The sequence below is a fragment of the Corvus hawaiiensis genome, chromosome 12 (assembly GCF_020740725.1).
Source record: "Corvus hawaiiensis isolate bCorHaw1 chromosome 12, bCorHaw1.pri.cur, whole genome shotgun sequence".
In the NCBI taxonomy this organism is placed as follows: Eukaryota; Metazoa; Chordata; class Aves; order Passeriformes; family Corvidae; genus Corvus; species Corvus hawaiiensis.
The window spans coordinates 2,834,555-2,857,571 of record NC_063224.1 but is presented as its reverse complement, the minus strand read 5'-3'; the positions used below and the strand labels follow the sequence as shown (position 1 = coordinate 2,857,571).

General features: G+C 48.5%; 1 protein-coding gene across 2 annotated transcripts; it reads left to right on the top strand.

The window, feature by feature from the left end:
- Positions 1-510: 510 nt before the first annotated feature.
- MTHFSD (methenyltetrahydrofolate synthetase domain containing) lies at positions 511-14,761 on the top strand. Of its 2 annotated transcripts, none has more exons than XM_048316769.1 (7): positions 511-681; positions 1,287-1,400; positions 2,108-2,221; positions 3,910-4,000; positions 4,775-4,887; positions 5,099-5,224; positions 13,007-14,761. In XM_048316769.1, exons 1-7 carry the CDS (start codon positions 526-528, stop codon positions 13,520-13,522), a joined length of 1,230 nt encoding a protein of 409 aa, XP_048172726.1. In that variant the 5' UTR covers positions 511-525; the 3' UTR covers positions 13,523-14,761. The 2 variants fall into 2 exon arrangements, with proteins under 2 accessions (XP_048172726.1, XP_048172727.1); XM_048316770.1 differs by lacking the exon at positions 1,287-1,400 and adding an exon at positions 1,131-1,244.
- The last annotated feature ends 8,256 nt before the right edge of the window (positions 14,762-23,017 follow it).

Sequence of the window (23,017 nt, the reverse complement as noted above, 5' to 3'; positions counted from 1 at the left end):
AGCAGCCAATTTTAAATGGAAAAATAATTAATGGGCAGGGGTTATTTTACAAAAAGCAGGGCGGGTTTTTACCCCCAGCCATAAGACATGATGGACAGCCTGTGGTGTTTGTATAATGCGGGCGGCAGTCTCACATTAAGGGCCCAGCTCAGCCTTTTTTATGCTTAATTCCAGAAACAAGCGGGGCCCTGAGAGACCTTCCCTCACCTCGCCTCCCCCACTTCGCCTTCGAGGCGTTTTGACCCCTCAGTGCCGCCGTAGCGGCCGCGCGACGCGGAGGGGGCGTGGCCAGGGCGGAGGCTCCGCCTCTCGACTGGCGGGAGGGACGCGGCTGCAGTGACGTCACGGCTCGGAGGGGTGGGCGTGAGGCGTGGCGGTGACGTCACGGCCGCGGAGAGCGAAGGGGCGTGGTGGCTGTGACGTCACGGCGCAGCGGAGGGAGCTGGAGGGGATGGCGGTGACGTCACGGCGGGCGGGGGAGGGCGGTGATGGCGGTGACGTCACGGCGGGCGGGCGAGGGCGGCAATGGCGGGGCCGGGCCGGCGGCTCCCGGCGCTCGCAGGGCTCCCCTCAGGGGCCGCCTCCAAGTGGGAGATCCGGGAGAAGGTGTGGGAGCACCTGGAGGCCTCCGGGCTGGCCGAGTTCCCGCGGCCCGTGCACGGCCGCATCCCCAACTTCAAGGTACGGCGGCTGCCGGCGCTGGGCCGCCTCCTCCTGCTGCTCCTTCCCTCACCCGCCTCGGGTCCCGCCCGCTCTGCAGCCCGCAGCCCAGGCCCGGAGGGGCCCCCAGTTCCCCCAGTTCCCCCCCAGTTCCCCGGGCCAGCGCCCCGCAGCCCTCGAAGGAAAGAAAACAAAACTGCCTTGTGAGTTATAGAATCCCTAAATGGTTCGGTTGGAAGGAACCTTAAAGCTCGTCCCATTCCTGCCGTGGGCAGGGACACCTTCCATTATCCCAGGTTGCTTCAAGCTCCATCCAGCCTGGCCTTGGACATTTCCAAGGATTAACAGAAAATTAACAGCCCCTCAATTAAAATCTGCAGAAATCAGCCTCCCTAGAGGGTGAAAGGTGATCAACTGCCCATCTCTGCTGTGGGCTCCTCGATGATAACACTGATATTTTATGCAAACAGGGTGCCCCCCATGCTGCCACGAGGCTTCTGGGCTTGCAGGAGTTCCAGGCTGCCCGGACAGTAAAAATAAACCCCGATGCTCCCCAGAGGAACGCTCGCTTCCTAACGCTGGAAGTAAGTGCAAACATTCTCCTCTTGGTTCCTTCCCTCTCTCAGGGCTCTCTCCAGGCCTGCTGCTCCCTTAGGGAGCTGGATGTGTTCAGCAGAGCACGGGAGCTGAAGGTGGATCCTGACAAACCTCTGGAAGGTGCCCGGCTGGCGGCTCTGCAGGTAACGGCACCTCGGCACCCCGAGGAGGAGCTGGGAGGGGACAGCAGTGCCTGGCAGCATCTCAGCAACACCTGGCACTGCATCTTCAAGAGTTCTTGTGTGTAGCTCGTTTGTGGACTTTGGATCAATAGGTGTCATGGGATGCTTTGGGTTGGAAGGGATTTTAAAGATAATTCAGTTCTAGCCCCTGCTATGGGCAGGGACACCTTCCACTATCCCAGGTTGCTCCAAGCCCCGTCCAGCCTGGCCTTGGACACTTCCAGGGATCCAGGGGCAGCCACAGCTTCTCTGGGCACCCTGTGCCAGGGCCTCCCCACCCTCACAGGGAGGAATTTCTCCCTAATATCCACTCTATTCTCCCCTAATATCCACTCTATTCTCTCTTAATATCCAATCTGACCCTGCCCTCTGTCAGTGGGAAGCCATTATCACTTATAAAGCTAATTAGAGACATAGCTTTAAAGGGAGGGGTGTCTTTAAAGCTCTGTCCCTAAATATCTTCAAATGTATGTCTTACCTTTTATTTCTTCAATAAATCTTTTAATGGATTTTTTCCCATATTGGAGGGAATTAATGTACAAGCACTACACAATCAACAACACTAACTGCAACGTAACAAATTAAATGTTTGGCCATGTAGTTTTTAGCTGTGTGACAGTAAAAATATTTCTTTAGTGTAAAATGAACCTTTTCCTGTGGTTCCCCAGGCAAGGAAGACTTTGCTGGTTCCCACACCACGTCTGAGGACTGGGCTGTTCAATAGGATTGTTCCTCCTCCAGGTGCAACCAAGGAGGTCCTGAGAAAATGTGCCACGTCTCAGGTAGGAGTGAGGGATCCGGGAGTGCTGAATTAACCTGTGGGACACTGTGGTGTTAGGATGGACTAGCTGGAAGTTGGAAAACCTGAAATATCTTCCTGTTAGGATGTTATTCCTGGGTTTTGTGCACACGACTGCCATTAATCATTTTTAAGTCAGGAGAAAATTTATTTTCTCAGTGTTTTTTGGAAAATCATGAGCAGCTTGAGGTGAGTTAGATCTTTATTCATCCTCCTACATTCTGCAGTTTTGAGCTGCTGAAGCCTCTGAGAAATATTTTAGTGCTCACAGTTTTTTGCATAATCTCAGTAGAATGTTAGGTGCTACCAGGTAGGAAAGATGAGGTTTCTCTGGAATACAACATCCAAAGGAGCACGAATTGTGGCATTTGCAGGCAGTGAGGCCCACACACGTGGTGAGGTTTGGGTTTGCAGCGCGGTCTCTTGCTGCCCTCTTGTGTTACAATCTCACGCTGTACAGCTGAAGGCTTTTGCCAGAGAAACCTGGCAGGTTTTATACCCATCTTTATGCTCGGAAAACTCAACTGGTACACAATGAATAGCTCACTATATCGATTTATTTCCTCCTTAATCTCCTGCGAAAGGCAATAAAGTTCTGCAGTAACCCCATAAACAACTGAGCTTGTAAATGGCTGGTAATTAGTAGTGACTTTCTTTGTTGGAAGTTCTATTGGAGTCATTAACTAATTAAGCTGTTCAGGGTTGAAGAGCACTTTTGAAAGAGACCTTTCTCTTGGCCTGCTGTCTGATCTGGGATCTTACCACTATGTGTCTGGCTTTTCCCCCAGCCCACTAATGAAAAAATGCTGTTGGCAGTTTGTATTTACACAGCGCTGTGCAAACAATCCTTACCACACTGCTGGGAAGTGCCTGACGGGCATTATTGCTGATAGGCAGCCCCAAATAACTCAACTTTTGGGCTCTGTGCTCTGCACAGAAAAAGTTTGGCTCTTTATTGTGATTTTAATATTGGTAATTTATACTTAGCACGAAGTTGGGTTGGTGTGAGGAGCATTTACATTGTGCTGTACACATATATTAAGATCACAAGATATCTCTTTAAAAGTTCTAAACCCCTGATCTTTAAAAGCACAAATAAACATAATTTTTAATTTCTGCAATCTGGACAGAATTTTGGGAACAGATTGAAGAGGGGTGGGTGGGGTTGAGCAGGGTAGAAGAAAAATCATTGTGTCACTTTGTGTAACTTCAGGTTTCTTTGTGCTGTAGCTGTTTGTGTCTAAGTTAACTTTGTGATTTGTGTGTGAGAATTAAACCAAGCATTTGTAATGCTCTGGTATTCCTACAATTAGTAGTAGGATAAAGAAGGGTAGATAGGAAGTGTCACTTGCCCTCATTTTTAGGAATAGATTTCCAAAAAAGTGTTTCAAAATATCAGGTTTTGACCCTAAATAAATAACCTTGCTTATAAAAGTGCCCACCTCCCTCAGCTCTCCTTGCAGTGTGCCAAAATTCTTGTCACTGTAGTAGGGAATCTATTCTAGGATTCCCTAGGGGATAACTTCCCAGACATGTACAGCTTGGCTATACATGGAAGAGACACTTTGAAACGTGGGGAGTTACTTGGATTTATCGAAATATCCTGGATTTCTGCCTCGGTGCTTGGAAGACTGTGCACTCTGCAAACCTCCAAGGCTGTTTTTCCTGCAGGGTGTAAAGGAATACAGCGTGCCTGTGGGGCTGGATGGGAAAGCACAAGTGGACCTGGTTGTTGTAGGATCAGTGGCTGTCTCTGAAAAAGGTAAGGAAGAACTTCCAGCAGAAGGGTCCCAATCCCAATCCAGTGTCAGTAAGGCTACACCACGTGGCAGAGACAGATTTATCCTTGGAGCTGAATTGTGGTCTTGGGTTCTGCCTCCGTGTGTGACAAATCCCTGCTTCCAATCCAAGCAGGAAGCAGCAATGCCTCCAGGATGTGGTGGGCACACAGCAGTGTGGGTCAGAGCATGTTTTGGCCTTCAGGAGAACTATTAAGGCGAGCAATTATTTTTGTTTTAAAAGAATGCAAGCAGGCTCCCTGGTCAGAGATCTGCTCTGCTCACACGGGGTGTGTGAAAGGACATGTGTTAGACCTGCTGATTCAGTACCTATTTGGGGATCAGATTTTGCATTTTCTAGTATTTTGGAAACCTGCTAGTGCTGAAAAATTTTCCACTGACTTTATCCCTTGCCTAAAATAACACAGTTTTTATGTGTGACCCAGACTCCTCTTTACCCACATTAACCTGTGTTGGACATGAATAGAAGGTTCTAAATGCAATGGCTAAACAAGCTGCTGTGTTAATTGCATCAAGTTTGTTTATTCAGAATGGGAAGCTTCTGGGATCTTTTAGGAGTCGTTGAAATTGATGTTTTATTTCATTTCAGTGCTGATTTCAAGGAAAGTTGCATTCTGTGAGAGATGCTGACCTGATTTTTTCCACAGTTACAACTTGCAGGCTGCTCAGTTAATTACATGATTTTAACAATTTTCTGCTCTGCTGTTTGTTTTTTTTTCCACTTTTCTGTGCTTTAGGCTGGAGAATTGGCAAAGGGGAAGGTTATGCAGACATGGAATATGCAATGATGGTGTCCATGGGTGCAGTGCAGGAGGACACACCCGTAGTTACCATCGTGCACGACTGCCAGGTGAGCTCAGATGTTCAAATGTCCCCTCTCCAGTGGGGAAGGAACTCTGTGACACTTCCTGCTCTGTCTGGAGAGGAGACATGGAATGATGTTGGTTTGGCATCTTTATTCCCATTGTCTTTGATGGATTTTCATGTGACAAGACATCAGGAATGGGGCACAGTTTTAGGGGATTTGTTTTTAGCTACTTAACCAAATCTCTTCCTTGTAGGTGCTTGACATAGCAGAGGAGCTCCTGGATGATCATGATTTAACTGTGGATTACATCCTCACTCCAACAAGGACTATCCAGACTAACTGCAAACGACCAAAACCTCAGGGAATAATGTGGCACAAGGCAAGTTAAATCTTAATTCAAGTTAAATCTTAAACCTCTGCTGCTGGTGGCTTACTGGTACCAATAATCCGCTGATAAACCCCTCCATTTTTATATATAAACACATTTTTTATGTTTATAAAAATACTTGAGAAAAGAACAAATATGTTTGTCAGGTGAAACAAAACAGCAGCATCTGTGTGCAGTGGAGTTTAAGTGGCAAAGGTGATGAGGAGAAATATTTCCCTGGAGCTGAGGTTGCTGTAGCCAATGGATTATCAAGTGGTGGCTGCCCCATCCCTGGAAGTGTCCAAGGCCAGACTTGATGGGTTTGGAGCAACTTGGGATAGTGGGAGGTGTCCCAAGGGGTTGGAACTGTACAATATGTGCTCCTCTGTGAAAGGAAAGCACAACCTGCTGGTGGTACATCCCTGTTTCTGTAGTGGATTCACTTTCCAGGGATAAATCTGTGGCTGGAGCTCATTTTCAGGTGGAAGAACAGTGACTTTAAACATGAATCTTTATTTATTAAGAGCTCCTCTATTATGAATTTGGCCTTTCCCCCTTCCCAGGGTCAGAAACTTCCTCAGCTTCCCAAGTGGTTTCAGAAAAGCCTTCAGTGAATTGTTTTACTGGAGGTTCCTGCTGGGAAAACTTTGTGTCATTGGATTTTCACTCCTAAAATGTTCCAGTTAGGGAGCAGACACAATCTTGCATGGGTGAGTACAGCAGGAATGCTGAAATGAGGAATTGTGCGCCCACATCTTGCAGAAACCGAGGAATTCTAAGGGAATACTCCTAAGGAAATCAAAAGTTGTTTGTTAAAAGTCACCAACCAGCAAAGAGAGTTAAATTTCTTTAGGTAATGTATCTACAACAAACAAATTCTAGCCAGGGCTATTTTTATTCCAGTGGTGGGAGAGCATTTTACCCTGCCTGTGGTTGAGGATTTGAGGTTATAAATAAATAAATAACAGCTCTGTCTGTCCAAGTGCATTTTTTCCATTGAATTATTTTTGAATTGTAATTTTTTTTTAGGATATTATTGAATGTAATTGTGTTGAAGGCCTACCCCTTGTGGTCCATCCATCTTGCCAACATACTTTTGATCAGTTTGTCTGTCTTGGTGTCAGACTTCTCAGTAAGTGGCCCTGCTAACACTTTTTTTATTTCTTTTTCTGTGCCTTTAGAAGAAACTGAATTTTCTACAGCTTTCACTGAGAATGGAGCACATGATTGACCCTTTATTTGAATATTTGAATATTTGAGTGTTGATTTAACACCTCAAGCTGGGTTTGGCTGTTCTTTGGAGCACATGTGGGTGAAATAGGAATATTGGAGCAGACCAGGCAGAGCAGGGATAATCATCACTTTTCTGTCTTTTTTGGAACCAGAACAAGGTGTGGTGTCTATATGAAGAAGAAATTACCATAATTCCCCAGGGAAATGAGTGACATTTATTTTGTTTGTGCCTGTGGTGGTAGCTGGATGTTCAGCTCTTGCACAGAGGGGTTTGGAGGTGGGAGGTCTGGTTAATCACCAGGGTGTGAAAAGGGCAGGATTTGATAGGGGCTATTTAAGTGTTTGTCCTTTGGATTTTCCTGGCTACTTCTCCATCATTTTCTCTTCATCCTTTTCTCCTTCAAATCCTGGCTTTGCTGGTGCATTCCTGTCCCTCAGAGCAAAACTAAATGAACCAAGAGGCAGTGAGTAAATAAATCATCCACTTCTAAATACGGGGTTTTGTCAACACAAAGTAGCTTAACTTCATTGTGAAGGTGTGTGAGGTGGAAAACACATTGTAAAAAAAGTTGATCCTTGGGGAACAGGGCTGGATCAGGCCAGGACAATGTTTAGGAACTGGAATTCCAGGTGTTTGCAAACATGGGATTATAGCTGAGGGTTGCTGTCAGGATGTGCTGTCAGGATGAGCAGGCAGTAATGCACACACTGTTTGCAGCTCCAGAGGGAAGGAGGTGCTCTCCCAGCAAACAAATCCATGGCTCCAGGCTCCCATTTCCATGCTGGAGGAGGTGCTGCATTTTCCTGGGGTGCTCTGGTGTGTTCTGTACTGTTTAAAGACTCCAAGGAAGTGGAAGAGCCACAATATTATCAATACTAAAGGATCATTACCAACATCAGCACAAAGCACTCCAGAAACACTTCTAAATCCACAGGCAGTGCTGGGGGCTGTTTGTGGGAAGTTTTGCACCTCTGAGGGCAGAGTTTTGGGACATCAGTATGAGTTACTGGAGGACAGCAAGAGCTGCTGAGAGCTGAGCACTCTGGAAAATTTTATTTGGATGCCAGCTTGGAATTATTTGGCTTCATCTGTCTTGAAAATCTAACCCATTGTTTCTGGGAACTCTAAATTCATGAAACTGCTTGCGTTTTCATTTAAGATTTTCTATGGGTGACTGTGATCTTTATCTGGGACACTGGCTATTATATTTGTCCCAATTATCGAGTTATTTGTGCTGTGCTTATTTTAAATTGAAACTATACAGACAAATTAAAATATTTGGGTTCATGAAGAGGGAAATGAGAGTAGTTGGTGGAAAAATCACTGTATTCTAGCAAGCATTTCCTTCTGGCTTTGAAATCATTCTTCTGCTGAGAATTTTATAGCAGCAGGAAAAGATTTTTCCTGAAATGAAATTAACTGGGGGGGAATCCCTGGGTCTAATGCTGAAATAATGGCAGAGATGGAAACCTTCTGATAACAGCTTTGATTGGGGTCTGTGACAGAATATTTGGAAAGGAAAGCTCAAAAAAATGCACCCATCCAAGCTGGCAAATCCTTTGGCAGAAGGAAACTGCAGTCTGTGTAGCCAAGGGTTGGTTTTGTTGTGTTTTTTGGGATAGTGGGAGCAGGGAGTGCTTCCACACGTGGTTACACATCTCCACACCTTCGCAGAGCTGACCCTCGCTGCAGAGTCCACGGAATGCAGCTTCCACAGATGGATTCCAAATGTAGCTTGCATAAGTTTCTCCTGAGGGACACCAGCAGACTCCACGGGCTGCCAGCTCCCAGAAATATGCCCTTGGATTGTGTGCACATATTTGGACATTTTGTGCAAATGAATGATAAAATGTTCAACTGTGCTGGCCTTGCTGTCCTGGCCTTGTCTGTGCCTTCAATCCCTGTTTGCTCAGTGCTCCTGGAAACAAGGACAACAACAGGAAAAGTGGGGTCAGTCCTGGAGGTCAGAGCCAAAAATGAACCCTTCAAACACCTTCTGCCCACCTGCTTGGAAGGGCTGATGGATCTGCAGCACAGGAGATGTTTGGTGGTGTTTGCAGCCTGTCAGGGCAGCAGCATCAGCCTCAGAATCGTGGAATGGTTTGGATTGGAAGGGATTTTAAAGATAATCTCATTCCACCCCCCTGCCATGGGCAGGGACACCTTCCACTATCCCAGGCTGCTCCAAGCCCCATCCAGCCTGGCCTTGGACACTTCCAGGGATCCAGGGGCAGCCACAGCTTCTCTGGGCACCCTGTGCCAGGGCCTGCCCACCCTTACAGGGAAGAATTTCTTCTGTATATCTGAACTAAATTTTCTCCTCTTTCATTTTGAGGCCATTCCCCCTTGTCCTGTCTCTGCTGAGCAGTCCCTCTCCAGCTTCCTTGCAGCCCATTCAGATCCTGGAGGCTGCTGTGATACCTCCAGGCTGAACAGCTCCAGCTTTCTCAGCCTGTCCCCACAGGGAAGGTGTTCCAGTCCTCCTACCAACTTGGTGGCCTCCTCTGGTCTTGATCCAACATTCCATGTCTTTCTTATGCTGGGGACACCAGAGCTGTGCACAGAATTCCAGGTAGGGTCTCACAAGATCCACATGTTCCTGTGTCAGTGAGATGAGGAGCTGTGGGAAGCAGAATGAAATAGCAGGATAAGCACACCCTCCAATCCAATCCAATCCAATCCAATTCCAGTCTGCCCTTCCCTGTCTGCCTGACTCCAGGATTGCAGTACTTCCAGGGAAATCACAGCACTGTTTGCCTTGGCCTGGGCTGGCTCAGGGGTCAGCATTACTCACTCTGGCAGGACAAACACATCCTTCATTCTCCCCAGCAGAGTATTGAGCGTGGCTCCGATCACAGCTGTGGGGGAGCAGAGGGTGAGGAGAGCCCTGGTGTTCCACAGGGATGCTGCAGGAGTCCATCTGCCACCACGTTTTGGGATGAAACCAGGTGTTACAGGAATGGGTGCTGTGGGTTAAGTGCTGGGAGATTTGTGTTGGCACTCAGCATCCAGGATTTTTTTCCTCAGGTTTCTGTCAGAAAGGGGCCACATTTCCCTCCTCAGCTCCTTTCCCAGTAATTGTGTGCCAGAAGAATTTATCCAGCCTGCTGTCCTCTTTCCCTAAGGCTCTCCCAGCCATGGCAGGGAGTAGGCAGGATTACTAAATGATTAATTGCCTTTGGTGGAGTTATTTTTAACCCAAATCACTTCAGAGTTTATGGCACAGACCCACGAGCTCTTCTGTTGGCCAACCCCGGAGGGCTGAAGTGTGGAACTGCTCTGGGAATTGGTGGCCAAGGGATAATGGGAAACTTCTTCAGCTTTGGTTTCGCTACCAAAGCTAAATCCCAACACTCAATCTGAAGTTTAAAAACATCAATAAGTGGTTTGACCTTGACTTTGTAGGGATGGGGAAAGCTTCCAGTGCTGGGTTTGCCCATGTCCATATAGCTGGATCAGCCAGACTCGAGGTGGAATGTCCCTTAGATCCTGGCTTAGCCTAAAGCAGTAGGTAGGGATAGGGACAGGGATAGGAATAGGGATAGGCAAGGCTGGGGAAGACTGACCATCCAGCACAGCATCCAGAAGTGTGCAGCTTGTTTGAAAGAGAGGAGGAATATCTTTGGCCTCTTTCCACATGGAAATAAATCATTGCAATCCTCCGCAGCTCACAGGACAAAAGGAACTTTTTGCATGATTGTAATGAGCAACACATTGTACTAGCACAGGGTTCTTTTGTTTGCTCTTTTGCAACAGAGCAGAACAAGCTTTTTCCTCTCCCCTGCCACCCTCTGCCCCCTTTGCCCTTTTAGTTCTCACGCCAAAACCCAATGGATTTGTCTGTTGAATTGAAACCCCAAACCGAGTTTCTGCCTTTCCTTGGCATAAAAGTGTGAGAAAATAGGGAAGGGTTTAGAAGTTTTGGCCCAGCTCAAATATTCTCCTAGACCCCAGAGAAGAAAAACCCTTCAGGTAAATCCTGAGTGTCTCTTGTGACAGGAGGGTGTCAGCTGGCAGTGTCAGAACTTGTCTCATGTTTTTTACAAGTGTTTCCTAATAGAAAAATACGCAAGTCCTGGATCAGCTGCCTTTGGTGCTTTGGTGCTGTGAAGGTTTGTTACTGTTATGTCTGCACAGGCTGGATTTTAAGGCAATGACAGAATCACTTCATGGTGGTGTTTGACCAGACCTTTAAAGAAAACAGTTCATAGCCCTTACAAAAATCACAGAATCACTGAGGTTGGGAAAAACCTCCAAAATCATCAAGTCCAACCTGTGACTGATCACCCAGAGCAGAGCACTGAGAGCCCCATCCAGTTGTTCCTTGGATTCCTCTAGGATGGGGACTCCACCACCTCCCTGGGCAGTAATTCCAATGTCTAATCCCCCTTTCTGTGCAGAAATTCCTCCTAAAACATAAATGCTGTTGTCACTGCATCTTCCTGAGGTTGCCAGGAGCCTGAAACAGTAGCTCCAAGAGCTCCAGACTGATGCCAAAATCTGCTTAGTGAGAGGAGATGCCTTGTGGAAGTCAGAGATTGTGCTGTTCCCTGGATGATCTAAATCCTGCCCTTGGATTGTCCTTGAAAGCCTGAGAATTCCAGAGTTTCTCCTCTCAGTGCCCATCTCAGATTGCCCTAATCTACAAAACCCTGAGGGTATGCCCTTGGTAGCATTTTCTTTTCAAACCAAACACCCAGCCCATGCCATGGCAACTGAGTTTAATTTGGGGATGAAAGGAGCTGTTCTTGGGAAGAGGCTGAGGTGGTGCTTTGGGCCCAGGAGTGATTGGTTGCATGAGAACAGAAAAATGTTTTTCTTGTTTGGTTTAATTAGCACGGAGCTTGCATTTCACATTGAAATTTGACAGAGGACAGCAAATGTTCTTAATTGTTGGCCAGTACAATCAGAGATCCTTCAGCCCTTGGTTTGATGTTGTATCACTCAGGGAAGGAGAGTTTGCTGTCAAACACAGCAGTTGGAATTCTTGGCTGAGAAAAACAAATCAGCCCCAGAATCCACAGAGCAATAACTCTGTAAAATCTGAACGTGATCTGCACCTTTCTGAGTGTGGAGGCTCCTGGAGCCCCAGAGCAAGGCCTTGCTGTTTGGTGTTGTGTTAGCAGATCTAGGACAGGCTTTATGGAAATTATATTTTTATTTAATTCTAGCCTGAAATAAAACCTGCTTGTTTGCTCTTCAGAAGATGAGCCCTGGAAACATTAAGAGAATTCTGTTGAGTGACTTTGCTGTCACCTAATCCTGACATTGCCTTCATTGCTTGGCTTTTCCTCGAGTCACTGCAGAGCTGGGCTCCTGTCCCCAGAGAGCTGTGCTTGATGTTGTGCAGATCCAGACTGGCTGTGACTGTAACTGGAGGAGCAGGAATTCAGAGGCTCTGGGATGAGTGAGGTCTGAGCTGGGAGATCTGCAGGCATGTGCTGGGTGGGATGTGCTGCTGCTGGTCCAGTCGAGCGTGCTGAGGGTGGTACCCTGCTAGAGTGGCTCGCTCACATTCTGGGCTACTAGCCTGGGTCTCTGCTAGCTCAGGCTTCGCTTCCCCAGGCTCTGTTTTGCTCCCTAAATTTCAGCATTGGATCTGGAGTTGATGGATGTTGGGCTTGTCCAGCAGCCAAGCAGGAATTCCTCCTCCTTCCAAGCGCAGTGTGCAAGCCAGGAGCTCGACCACATTAGCTGGGGAACCACTGCATTTCCTGCCAGTCTCTGAGTGCAGCCTGGGGCATCTCATGCCTCACATGGATGGGGTTCAGCTGTTGAAAGGAGGAGCCCTTCCAGAAAAGCTCCTTGGGAACTGGGCATGGATGGATGGATGGAAGGAAGGAATAACGGGCTCACAGTGTGAAGTGCAGTGTCCGAGTGCTTCCGTTCCCCGCTCCAGCCCAGCAGATCCATGTGGGATCTGAGGAGCTGTGGGTGGTGTGTGAGGTCGGATGGCACAGAGGGGATGTGCCCCAAGCAGGGAATGTGCCTCCAGCTGGGCCCACATCCATAGGAACCCTGCTCCAAGGCACGCTCCCGCTGCAGCTCCCACCATTGTGTGACCCAGCCCATGGGATATCCTGTTCTGGGGGAAGAGAGCACCAGGAGCTCTGCAGAATGGAAGTGTCTGATGGATTGGGTTGGATTGTGCCAGAGCAGGGGATTGTGTAGGATTCTGCCAGAGCAGGAGCACAGGCCCTCGGTCAAAGCAAACACAGAGGGAGAACAAGGAGAATGCGGATCTGAAAGCACTGGGATAAATAAATGTCAAATTGGAATAGTCCTGACTTTGGTTGGGATTTGCCCGCTGGATCCACATTGTGCTGCTCGCTTCAAGAGTCACTAATGTTTATTTTTGTCCTGCAGTGTGTATTTAGGGAGAGACTTCCCAATCAGGCTAGCAATTAGGAGCATTTGGAATGCTCTGGCACTCTGCATGGCAGCAGGATAATAAGGTTCCTCTCTTTTTTATGGCACAAATGAGCCCTGATGCTCATCATCTTTTTCTGGAAGGCGAGAAATCCTTTTATAATTATTACATCCATCTTCCTCCTTTTTAGGTCAGCTCTGAGATGCTGGGAAAAATCCCCATCCTAAAGACTCTTCGATCCAGGGAGAAGCAGGCTGGCAAGGATGTCACCCTCCAAGATGAACACCCAGCCTTGGCAAACACCAACAGAGCAGCACTTTCAAACAAGAAGGTGATGCCTGCAAATACCCAACCACGAGCTGCTCCAGGCTCAGCTCCAGTGGGACAATCCCATGTGGAAAGTGATCCTGTAAATCCCAGATTAGAGGGATCCGACGCAATCACCACTGTGTATGTGGGGAACTTGCCTGGCAGCCTGAGAGTGAGCGAGCTGAAAAGTGCTCTGAGGGAATTCCAGGTGATTCCTGTGCGACTGAACTGGCAGGGAGCACAGCACAGGGCGTTCCTGGAGTACAGGGATAAAGGAACTGCAGACAGAGCCGTGTCCTCCTTGCAAGGCCTGAGCCTTGGGGGCAACACTCTGAGAGTGGAGCTGGCCAAGAGCCAGAGGAACAAAGGGCGAGGAGAAATCAATAGTCACAAATGAGTAGGGAGGAGAAAAACAACAGAAAAATAAAGGTGTTTTCATTATTTTGTGAGAAGCCAACCTGAGGTTTCAAGGTTTTTTGTAACCCTGAGGTTTCTGCAGGTAAAAAAAAACAAATTTCTGCACAACTTTCCTCACTCCTGCACTTGGGCATGCAAAGGTTTTGTCCCCACAGGTGACAGAGGAGCCATTTCTCTATAAACAGTTGCCCACAAAGTACCCACACTCTGGTTTTGGTGCTGTTTGGTGTTTTTGTTAAGCCTGGCTTAAAGCCCTGCCCCTTGGCACCTGCAGTAAGGTGGTTACAGTCAGTCATTGAAGGTTAGACCTGCCCATTTATACCTGTGAGGTTAAAAGCCAGCAGCAGGAAATCTGTCCTAAAGGTTACAATTCTGTTTACTGAAAAATGGGCTTTGCTTGTTGGGATTTGTAATTTTATTTTTTATAAAAATGGCCAGGCAGAGAGAGATTGTCCTTTTTGTGCCTTGAGGAGTGGCTGTGGGAACGCTGGCTTAGTTCTCGTCTTAGTAAAAGCTGTGATCATCAGGTGGGAGAGATATCTCAGTTTTTTGCTAAATCAGCCCTTGGAAAACCTTACATTTCTTATTTCAGTGTGGCAGAGGAAAGCAAAGCCCAGTTTCCTCTGCTTTTCCCCAAAACTGCCTTTCTGATGGATCAGATAATTATAAAATAGCTGCTTTTCCTGGTTGTCTCCTACAATGTGATTCCTTTGCCTCTGTGAAATTATATTAATTATTGGAGTGGAAATGAAAAGCAGGCACACCATGGTCAAAACTCGTTGGTGCTTAGTCTGGCATGGAATTCTTTGGGAATTTGCTGGACATTGTAGCAGATCCTGTTCCTCTGTGCCTTTGTCACCATCCCTGTGGCTCTTCCACGACATCAGTGATGAGGGTGAGCCAGCACCACACAACTGCTCCAGGTGAAAGTGCTCCCAGGCACTGCCCTGGACATGAACATTCCCTTCCAGTGTAATGGCCAGTAATGATTTATCTGCTGTGCCTCTTACTACCTTTTCTCTTTTCCCTTTTGGTTTCCTATTCCTGAAAAACAAGTTGAATTTTGGCCCAGCCATCCCTTCTAAACAGAAGCTCTTTTGCCAGTGATGCTGGGCACGTAGTCAAAGTAAGCAGCTAAAGGGATTTTTTTTCTTTTAAGTAAGAGTTGGAAACTTTTTTTTAGCCAGGGAGTGCTGTTAAGTATATTTTAAGCAGGTTATTATGCCTCAAGGGTCAGGCATTTATTCAGTATTAAATAAAGAAATCTCATTGTTATCATGTGGCTCTGTAGGGAAGGGCTCAAGGAAAGCATTGGAGCTGCAGAGCTGAATGCAGCCCTGGGATCCCAGCACAGGAAGGACCTGGAGCTGCTGGAGAGAGTCCAGAGGAGGCACCAGGATGAGCAGAGGGATGGAGCAGCTCTGCTGGGAGGAGGAAAGGTAGAGAGAATTGGGATTGTTCAGCCTGGAGGAAGGAAGGCTTGGGGGTGACCTGATTGTGGCTTTCCAAATGGAAGTGATTCCTCCTCCCGATGGGGAGGGCCATTGGACAAGGGCCTGGAGTGACAGGACACAGGGAATGGCTTCAAACTGCCAGAGGGCAGGGTTAGATGGGATATTAGGGAGAAATTCTCCCCTGTGAGGGTGGGCAGGCCCTGGCACAGGGTGCCCAGAGAAGCTGTGGCTGCCCCTGGATCCCTGGAAGTGTCTGAGGCCAGGTTGGACGGGGCTTGGAGCAGCCTGGGATAGTGGGAAGTGTCCTTGTTCACAGCACAGGGGTTGGAACAAGATGATCTTTAAAACCCCTTCCAACCCAAACCATTCTATCATTCTATGAACTTCTTGTAAGGTCAACAAAGGAAAAGTTTCTGGAAAAAATCAGTATTCCATTCTTTCTACAGCTCCAAATGATTTCCAGGATCACTCAGTCCGAATTCAAACAAGCACTGCACAACCCTCTGGGTCTCATTTCAGGGCTTGTGCATTCAGGGCTGAGTCAGGGGTTATGTTACTACCCAAACACACTCACTGCATCATCAGCTTCCAAAGCAGGGGAAAGAAAAGCAAAAAAATAATTACCCAGCCCTGCCTGCCCCTTCCAAACGATGGCAAATGGAGTAATGTGAGCGTTTGCTGTTCCTTTTGACTCTGGGATATTTCTTGCTCTGCTGAAGATGTCCAGGTGACCTTAGCAATTAAAAGCCAGTGACTCTGCCAATGAAAACTTCCAGCATCTCAAACTTCCCCTGTTGCATTACAGATGGAACCACCCTTTTCTGGTCAAATTTGTGGGAATCACGTCCTCTGCCTTATTTCCTTTCTTCCCATCTGAAGTTTGGGTGCAGATCTGTTTATGTGTTCTGTAAATGTGGTAACTTTGCTCGCTTTCCTGTCAGCCCAGCCTGCAGCCAGGGGCCAGTTTTGTTTGGACAAACATCTGGATGTTTTTCTGTTTGCAGTTGTGGTTCTGGGTGAAGCTCCACAGGTGAGCAATGTCCAAAGTCTTTGCTCTTTCCAGCCTGTCACTTTTTTCTGTCATGTATTCCACTGTATTTACCCAATATCCTGCTGCTTTCCCAGCTGGGAAATAAACTCCACACTAAGGAGGAGATGCTACCTAGGGGCAGGCAGCAGGTTGGACACCAGGAAGAATTTCTTCATGGAAAAGGAGGTCAGGAATTGGAAGGGGCTGCCCAGGGAGCTGGTGGAGGTGTCCAAGGAAGGACTGGACGTGGCACACAGTGCTCTGCGCTGGTGACAAGGTGGGAATGGGTCACAGCTTGGATTTGATGATCCTGGAGCTCTTTTCCAACTTTTATGATTCTGTGAGCTGTAGTTAAACTGAGGAAGAAAAATAACTACTTCAAGTAATTATTTAAGAAAAATAATTACTTTATTAGTGTTTTGAATGGACTAGAAAAATGCTGCAGTGATCCTTGTATTTTTGATCCAGGCTATTAATAAATGTCGAGATCTTTCAGGTGCTGCCATCTCAAAGTCAGTAAATCACTCTCTGAAATCAGTGCAGTTCTACCTCAGAGAGTCAGGGCAGCAGAGATGGGGCTCTTGCTGCTGCTCCTCTCCACCTAAAAGACATTTGAAGGCCAAGCTGCTGTTGAATTAAATAACACAAGAGTGCCCGGGGCACAGCCCTGCTCGGCCTTCTGGTGTCTCCAGCTGTCTGATGTGGATTGTCTCTTGTGGGCTGACCCAAGTTCCTCCTGGAGGAAGTAGCAGATTGTGTAAAAAAAGTGAATGGGGCAGTCTGCCCCTCTCAGATCTATTGTTCCAGGCTCTCTGCATGCTCAGGAAGGCATCACTTAGAGCAAAGTTGGGAGGGATTTCTTTAAGTCCTCAAAACTCTGAAAGGCAAGAGATTTTATTGAATCCTTTGGGCTCTGATCTCATAAGAAATCTCGAGGAATTGAAGCCTGCTTATGTTTTACTTTGGCCCAGCCCAAGGCTATGCAAGATACCAACAATCAAACCGTAAAATCCATACCCTGGGGAATTTTCTGTCTGAATGAGCAGCCTAAAGAGGAGAATATTTACTCAAGTCATAATTCCTCATTCTGTACCTGCTGTAGCTGTGGGCTGTGCACATGGATATAAAGCATGCCTCACCTCAGGTGGATCCTGGCCTGCTTTTACTGCGTAAAACTCGTGATAAAATCATCAACAGTGGCAAAGCAGTGCCTGGATGCTGCAGAAAAGTCTGAAATGCTGCTGATAGGTCCCTACTCTGCTTCTAATAGGGAGTGAAGTGATGCCTAGCACAGCCTTGGGTGCAGCAGCAGCAGAGCTGTGTGATGAGAAGGAACGTTCAGCAGTACAATGGGACGCGCTGTCCTGAGCCAACTTTGTTCAAAAGAATTAAAGCTGAGGGCTCTCTATTCTCTGCACAGCCCGATGTCCTCGCCTGTCATGTGGTGGGGCACATTCTTTCCAGCTCCTTTCATGGCACAAACATTTGGGATGCTGTCGTTGAGCTGTCGCTGAGCTGTCGCTGCTGCACTGCCCTCCTTTTGAGGGTTCAGTGCTGGTCTGGAGTGAACTCCTGGAGCTGGGAGGGTTTGGGATCAGCAGTGACCTCCAAGGTGTTCCACAAGGGACGTGACCTTCCCAGGGCCATTCTCCCCTTCTTCCTACCCTCATTTGTGGGAGGAATGCAGAGGGAAACCAGGATGGGATGAACGGAGCCTCCACCAGCTCCATGATGGCGAGCAGGGTGACTTTGGAGGGGTTTTTGTTGGAGGCCATTGGTCACAGCGTGGTGTGTGGCACAGAGCAGTGAGGCAGCACTGGCATCTGCTAACAATGAGGCCGAGGTGGCTCCCTGCCACCCCAAAACTGCACGGGCGTGAGGGTTTTCCTTCAGCCAGCCGTGTCCATGCATTTCCTGGAACAGGGACAAGGCCACACAGCTTCAAGCCACCAAAGACAACAGTAAACAATCTGGGTTGCTGGGTAGGCTCTGAGTGACAAGAGTCAGAGACTGTTTGTTTCCAGGGAGGGAAAAAGGGCAGGGGGAAAATCTCTCACCATCAGGCTCTTTCCTGGATCTCACCTCCAGGTCCACATCCAACCCTCCAGCATCTCCCTGATCCCCTCCCAACCAGCAGCCTGAAAGGACAGAGGTTTCATCCCATTATCTGTGGAGACCAATAAAAAATGTCAGGAAAGGGATGGTTAAACACTGTCTCCAAGTCATGCCTTTTTTTTTTTGGTGTGTGCTTTTTTTATTTCATCATCTTCTACTGCTCCAAAGGGAGAAACAAATGGCTTTTAGGGGAATGTTTCCATTGAAAAATCCAGCACTGGGGCTGTGTTTTTTCTCCACAGGGGCGAGGAGGGGGAGGAAAAGCGTGTGCAGGGATTTCTCTCGTTCCGGTTCCTCTGAAGGAACAGCCCCTCGCAGCACTTCTGGCTCTGGAGGAAACATCTGTGGCTGTGGCCACGTTCCTCGGGCAAACCCCCCTGCTTGGGAGGCTGTTGTGTACCAAATGCTTTGATTTCCTCCTTGCCATCTCTTAAAGATTATCTCCCTCCCAGAAAAGGGCAGCATTTCCCATGTTTCCATGTGCAATGTCCGTGATGTCTGCTATAAACATCATGGAACGTGTCCCTGCCCCTCCTCTGACATAGGTAGCAAAGTCACTGCTTTTCATCTTTCAAAGCCCTGCAGAAATGTTTAGGGTCGTGTATCCTGCCATTGTTCTGGGCTGGGCATCCCACTGAAGTGCCTGGGAGAAATGAGTTCAGGATATGGATCTATCTGGTCCATCTCTGCAGCGGCCCCAGGAACATCCACGTTTTACAGATGGGAAGGCAGAGATGGCTCCTGATAGACTGCAGGCAACTGGTGATTCCCAGCACTTTGGAAAACAACAGGAGGACAGGCCAAAAACCCAGCAAAAGCTCTCAAAAAACCCCCAACCAAGCCCCTGTTGGGCTTTTCTGTGTGACAGTACCAACGATCCCAACAGGAATTTTGTCTCCCAGTGGATACCTGGAGCATCGTGGTGGCTCTGGGGAGCCTTTAATCCCACTGGTCCTCCTGCTCCAGAACTTCCCATCAAGGCACCCAGCACATTCCAGGGACAAAGCTCAGCTCCTGTGCTGGGAGACAAGACACCAAACAGAATTCTTTCCCAAAATGTGCCACCTCCAGAGGTCTCCAAGTCACATAAATGTGTTATGATCCATCCTTCCCACACATTGAGCTAAGCCAGGTTTAGCTTTCTTTAAGGAATAAAGCAAACACACAGGGCAGTTAGATGGGATCAAAAAAAGGGCAGGGAAAGAAGGGAAACATTCATGTGGTGAAAGCTGCCACATTTTGAAGCATTACCATACCCATGGCTTCCACTCCTGCGGATTTTGGAGTGAATAATTGTTCAGACAAGAGCAATACTCCTGTTTTTCCAGAGGGATGTCGTGTTTTCCGAGTGTTTCCAGGCACCTGCACTGCTCAGGTTCTGGAGTGTGGCATTTCCATCCCTCTGGAGGAGGCAGCGCCTGGAGCTGCTGCTCTGCAGTGGCTTTTTTTCACCCCCACAGAGGAACACAATTGCTGCAGCAAGTTCTGCTCCAAGTGAACTCCTGGTACCCCAAAGTCCCTGCAAAACTTTCCAGGCTGTGTCATCCTGCTTTCCCAGGTGTGTTTGCTTATTTTTGCAGTAATTAGCCTGAAGCTGAGCTGAGCCACAGAGCTGCACTTTCTGTGCCATTCCAGGGGTTTTGAGTCCCGCTGCTTTAAATAAAGGAAGGTCTGTGCTCAGGCTCGTGTTCACTCTGCTGGAGCCAAGTGGCACTGCCGGTGTCCCCACATCCCTTTCCATGATGAAACCGAGGTGGTTTGACCTCTAGAATTGCCATTTGCTCGTTCCAGAGATCCTGGGGATCTCTCAGAGGACCTGGAGAAGTGTCTGAGGAAAGGAAATCTCTATTTGTGCCACAGTGACTCCCTCAGTGAAATTTTCCAAAGGATCTGCAGCTCCCTTGCAAAAATTTAGTTCATTTTAAGACTGGAGTTGGAACATTTATCAGGAGTTTGATGGATCAGAGCCACCTCTGATCACAGAGTCATGGAATAGTTTGGGTTGGAAGGGACCTCAAAGCTCCTCTTGTCCCACCCCCTGCCATGGGCAGGGACACCTTCTACTATCCCAGGCTGCTCCAAGCCCCATCCAGCTTGGCCTTGGACACTGCCAGGGATCCAGGGGCAGCCACAGCTTCTCTGGGCACCCTGTGATAATGGGAACTGGGATATTGAGCCAGAAGCTCAATAAGATTTATTCCTTCTGTTGTCTTTCATTAATAATAAAGCCACAGGATCATTTCGACTGGAAAAGATACACTAGGATAATCCAGTCCAAGCACTGATTTTAATATTCTGATTTTAATTCCTTACTGGGCGAGATGAATTCTGACAGGGAAAGTTACTTAAGAGAACAAGGGAGCTCCGTGCCTGTCCTCCCTGGTGGAGGCAATCTGATTATTACTTCTAGGAATAACATCAGCCTCCAGCTGCACATCCACCTGTTTTATCCCTGAGGATGACTCCTTGTGACAGAGATTTCTTGGCAGGGATAAAGCCTCCAGGAGCATCCTGCTGCCTTTTCCTGCTGAGTGTCAGGCAGGAGTTCTGCGTGGAAATACGCTTGGAAAGGGAACAGGTGCTCAGGTGTGGCCTCCCAAAGCATTGCAGAAATCGAAGTCCCCTTCCAAAAGTGACAAGAACTGTTTGGATCCCCTGAGGTCCAGAGATCCCAAACTTCTTGGTTTTCAGGGAGAAATCAGGTACACAGTTATTCTTATGGATCTGAGCCTTTACCTGCTAAGAACGTGGTGCCAGACTCATCCCCTGGTATTCCAAACACCCATTTAAGATTCCAGATGTTGTTCCCACTGGCCAAGTCTCCAAGGTACCCAGTTTTCTGCAAATCTGGATGATCAACCCCATCCGAGAGCATCCTCTGCCTGGTGTCTGTATCCATGGGATACTCCATGCTTTTCCATGCCAGGTATTCCCATCTGTCCCACCTGGGCACGGAACAGGTCTGATCCAGAAGTGCTCCATAAAGGAGTTTCCCCTGATGTGAAGATGTATCCGGATAAAGGGATGTTCCCCCTCACAGGTCGGGATGCCAGAAGGGAAAAATAAAACCGAAATAAAGAAATTTTAAAAGAGATTTTTTTTTAAAAAAATAATTAATTAAAGAAACAAATCAAGCTTTGATCATCCATCTGGTGGAGAAAGAGTCCAAACCCTCTCGAACTTGTCGGGTTTTAAGCCAAATTTTGGGGAAAGCTGGAGGAGCGCGGGCGGGGCCGGCGGTGCCGGATCGTCGCCGCCAGGTGGCGCTGCCGCCAAGGGAACGGCACCGCCCCCCCAAATTCCACCGGGATCGTCCAAATCCCACCGGGATCATCCAACATCCCACCGGGATCGTCCAACACCCCACCGGGATCATCCAAATTCCGCCGGGATCGTCCAACATCCCCCCGGGATCGTCCAAATCCCACCGGGATCATCCAACATCCCACCGGGGTCGTCCAACACCCCACCGGGATCATCCAAATTCCGCCGGGATCGTCCAGCATCCCACCGGGATCGTTCAAACCCCACCAGCATCGTCCAAATCCCACCGGGATCGTCCAACATTCGACCGGGGTCGTCCAAATCCCACAGGGATCGTCCAACATCCCACCAGGATCGTTCAAATCCCACTGGGATCGTCCAACACCCGACCGGGATTGTCCAACATCCCCCGGGATCAACCAACATCCCCCGGGATCATCCAACATCCCACCGGGATCGTCCAACATCCCTCTGGCATCATCTGAATCCCACTGGGATCATCCAGCATCCCATCGGGATCATCCAACATCCCCCCGGGATCATCCAACATCTTACCAGGATCGTCCAAATCCCACCGGGATCGTCCAACATCCCACTAGGACCATCCACTCCCACCGGGACCATCCAACATCTCACCAGGATCTTCCAGCATCCCACCGAGATCATCCAACATCCCCCTGGGATCATCCAGCATCCCCCTGGGATCATCCCACATCCTACCAGGAGTATCCAATCCCACCGGGATCCTCCAAATCCCACCAGGATCATCCAACACCCCTCGGATCATCCAGATCCCACCGGGATCCTCCAAATCTCCAAGGATCCCTCAAATCACCCCGTGATTCATCCAACATCTCCTGAGATCATCCAAACTCCCTGAGATCCCTCCAATACCTCCACAATTGCTCCAATCCTCCGGGATCCTCCAATACCCCCACAATTGCTCCAATCCTCCGGGATCCTCCAATCCCCCCAGGATCCTTCAAATCCCCCAGGATCCCTCAAACCTACCTGGGATTGTCCAAAACCCCCCAGGATCCCTCCGATTCTCACACAGGATCCTCCAGTATTCCAGGATCATCTAATCCCCCAGGATCCCTCAAATCTCCCAGCATCTCTCCAGATGAGATCCTCCAGACACCCCGGGATCCTCCAATCACTCGGGGTCCCTCCAAACCCCTCCTCCCCAACAGACCCCTCACCACCATCCCCTCCCCGATGTTACTTCCCAAAAAAGGCCACAGATCACCCCGATGGACCCTCCCAAAAGTGTGTTCCCCCCACAGGGGACCCAGGACCATATCCCCTCTTCCAGGGTTTCCTTGGAATCCCTGCACCATCCCGTGCTCCCTCAAGCTCTGCCCGCCCATGGGATTGTGTGTCCCTCATAAACACCCCAGGGGACACAAGCTCGTGAGCAGGTGACAGTGGCAGACACAATTCCAGCTCCATGGTGGCATTGTAAGGATGGGGGGAAACATCCTGGGAGGAGCAGTGGGAAGCACTTTGCCACCAGGGCCTGGGGACACCAACGTCCCCTGATCCGGAGGGGACATCTGGCATCAAACCCGGCTGGAGACACCAGGCCCTGGTTTTTGTCATGCTCCAACAT

Coding starts and splice junctions, on each gene's coding strand:
- MTHFSD (XM_048316769.1), top strand. CDS start 526: ATGGCGGGGCCGGGCCGGCGGCTCCCGGCGCTCGCAGGGCTCCCCTCA. Junction 2,222..3,909: donor GAAAATGTGCCACGTCTCAG/GTAGGAGTGAGG, acceptor TTTTTCCTGCAG/GGTGTAAAGGAATACAGCGT. Junction 5,225..13,006: donor AGGGAATAATGTGGCACAAG/GCAAGTTAAATC, acceptor CCTCCTTTTTAG/GTCAGCTCTGAGATGCTGGG.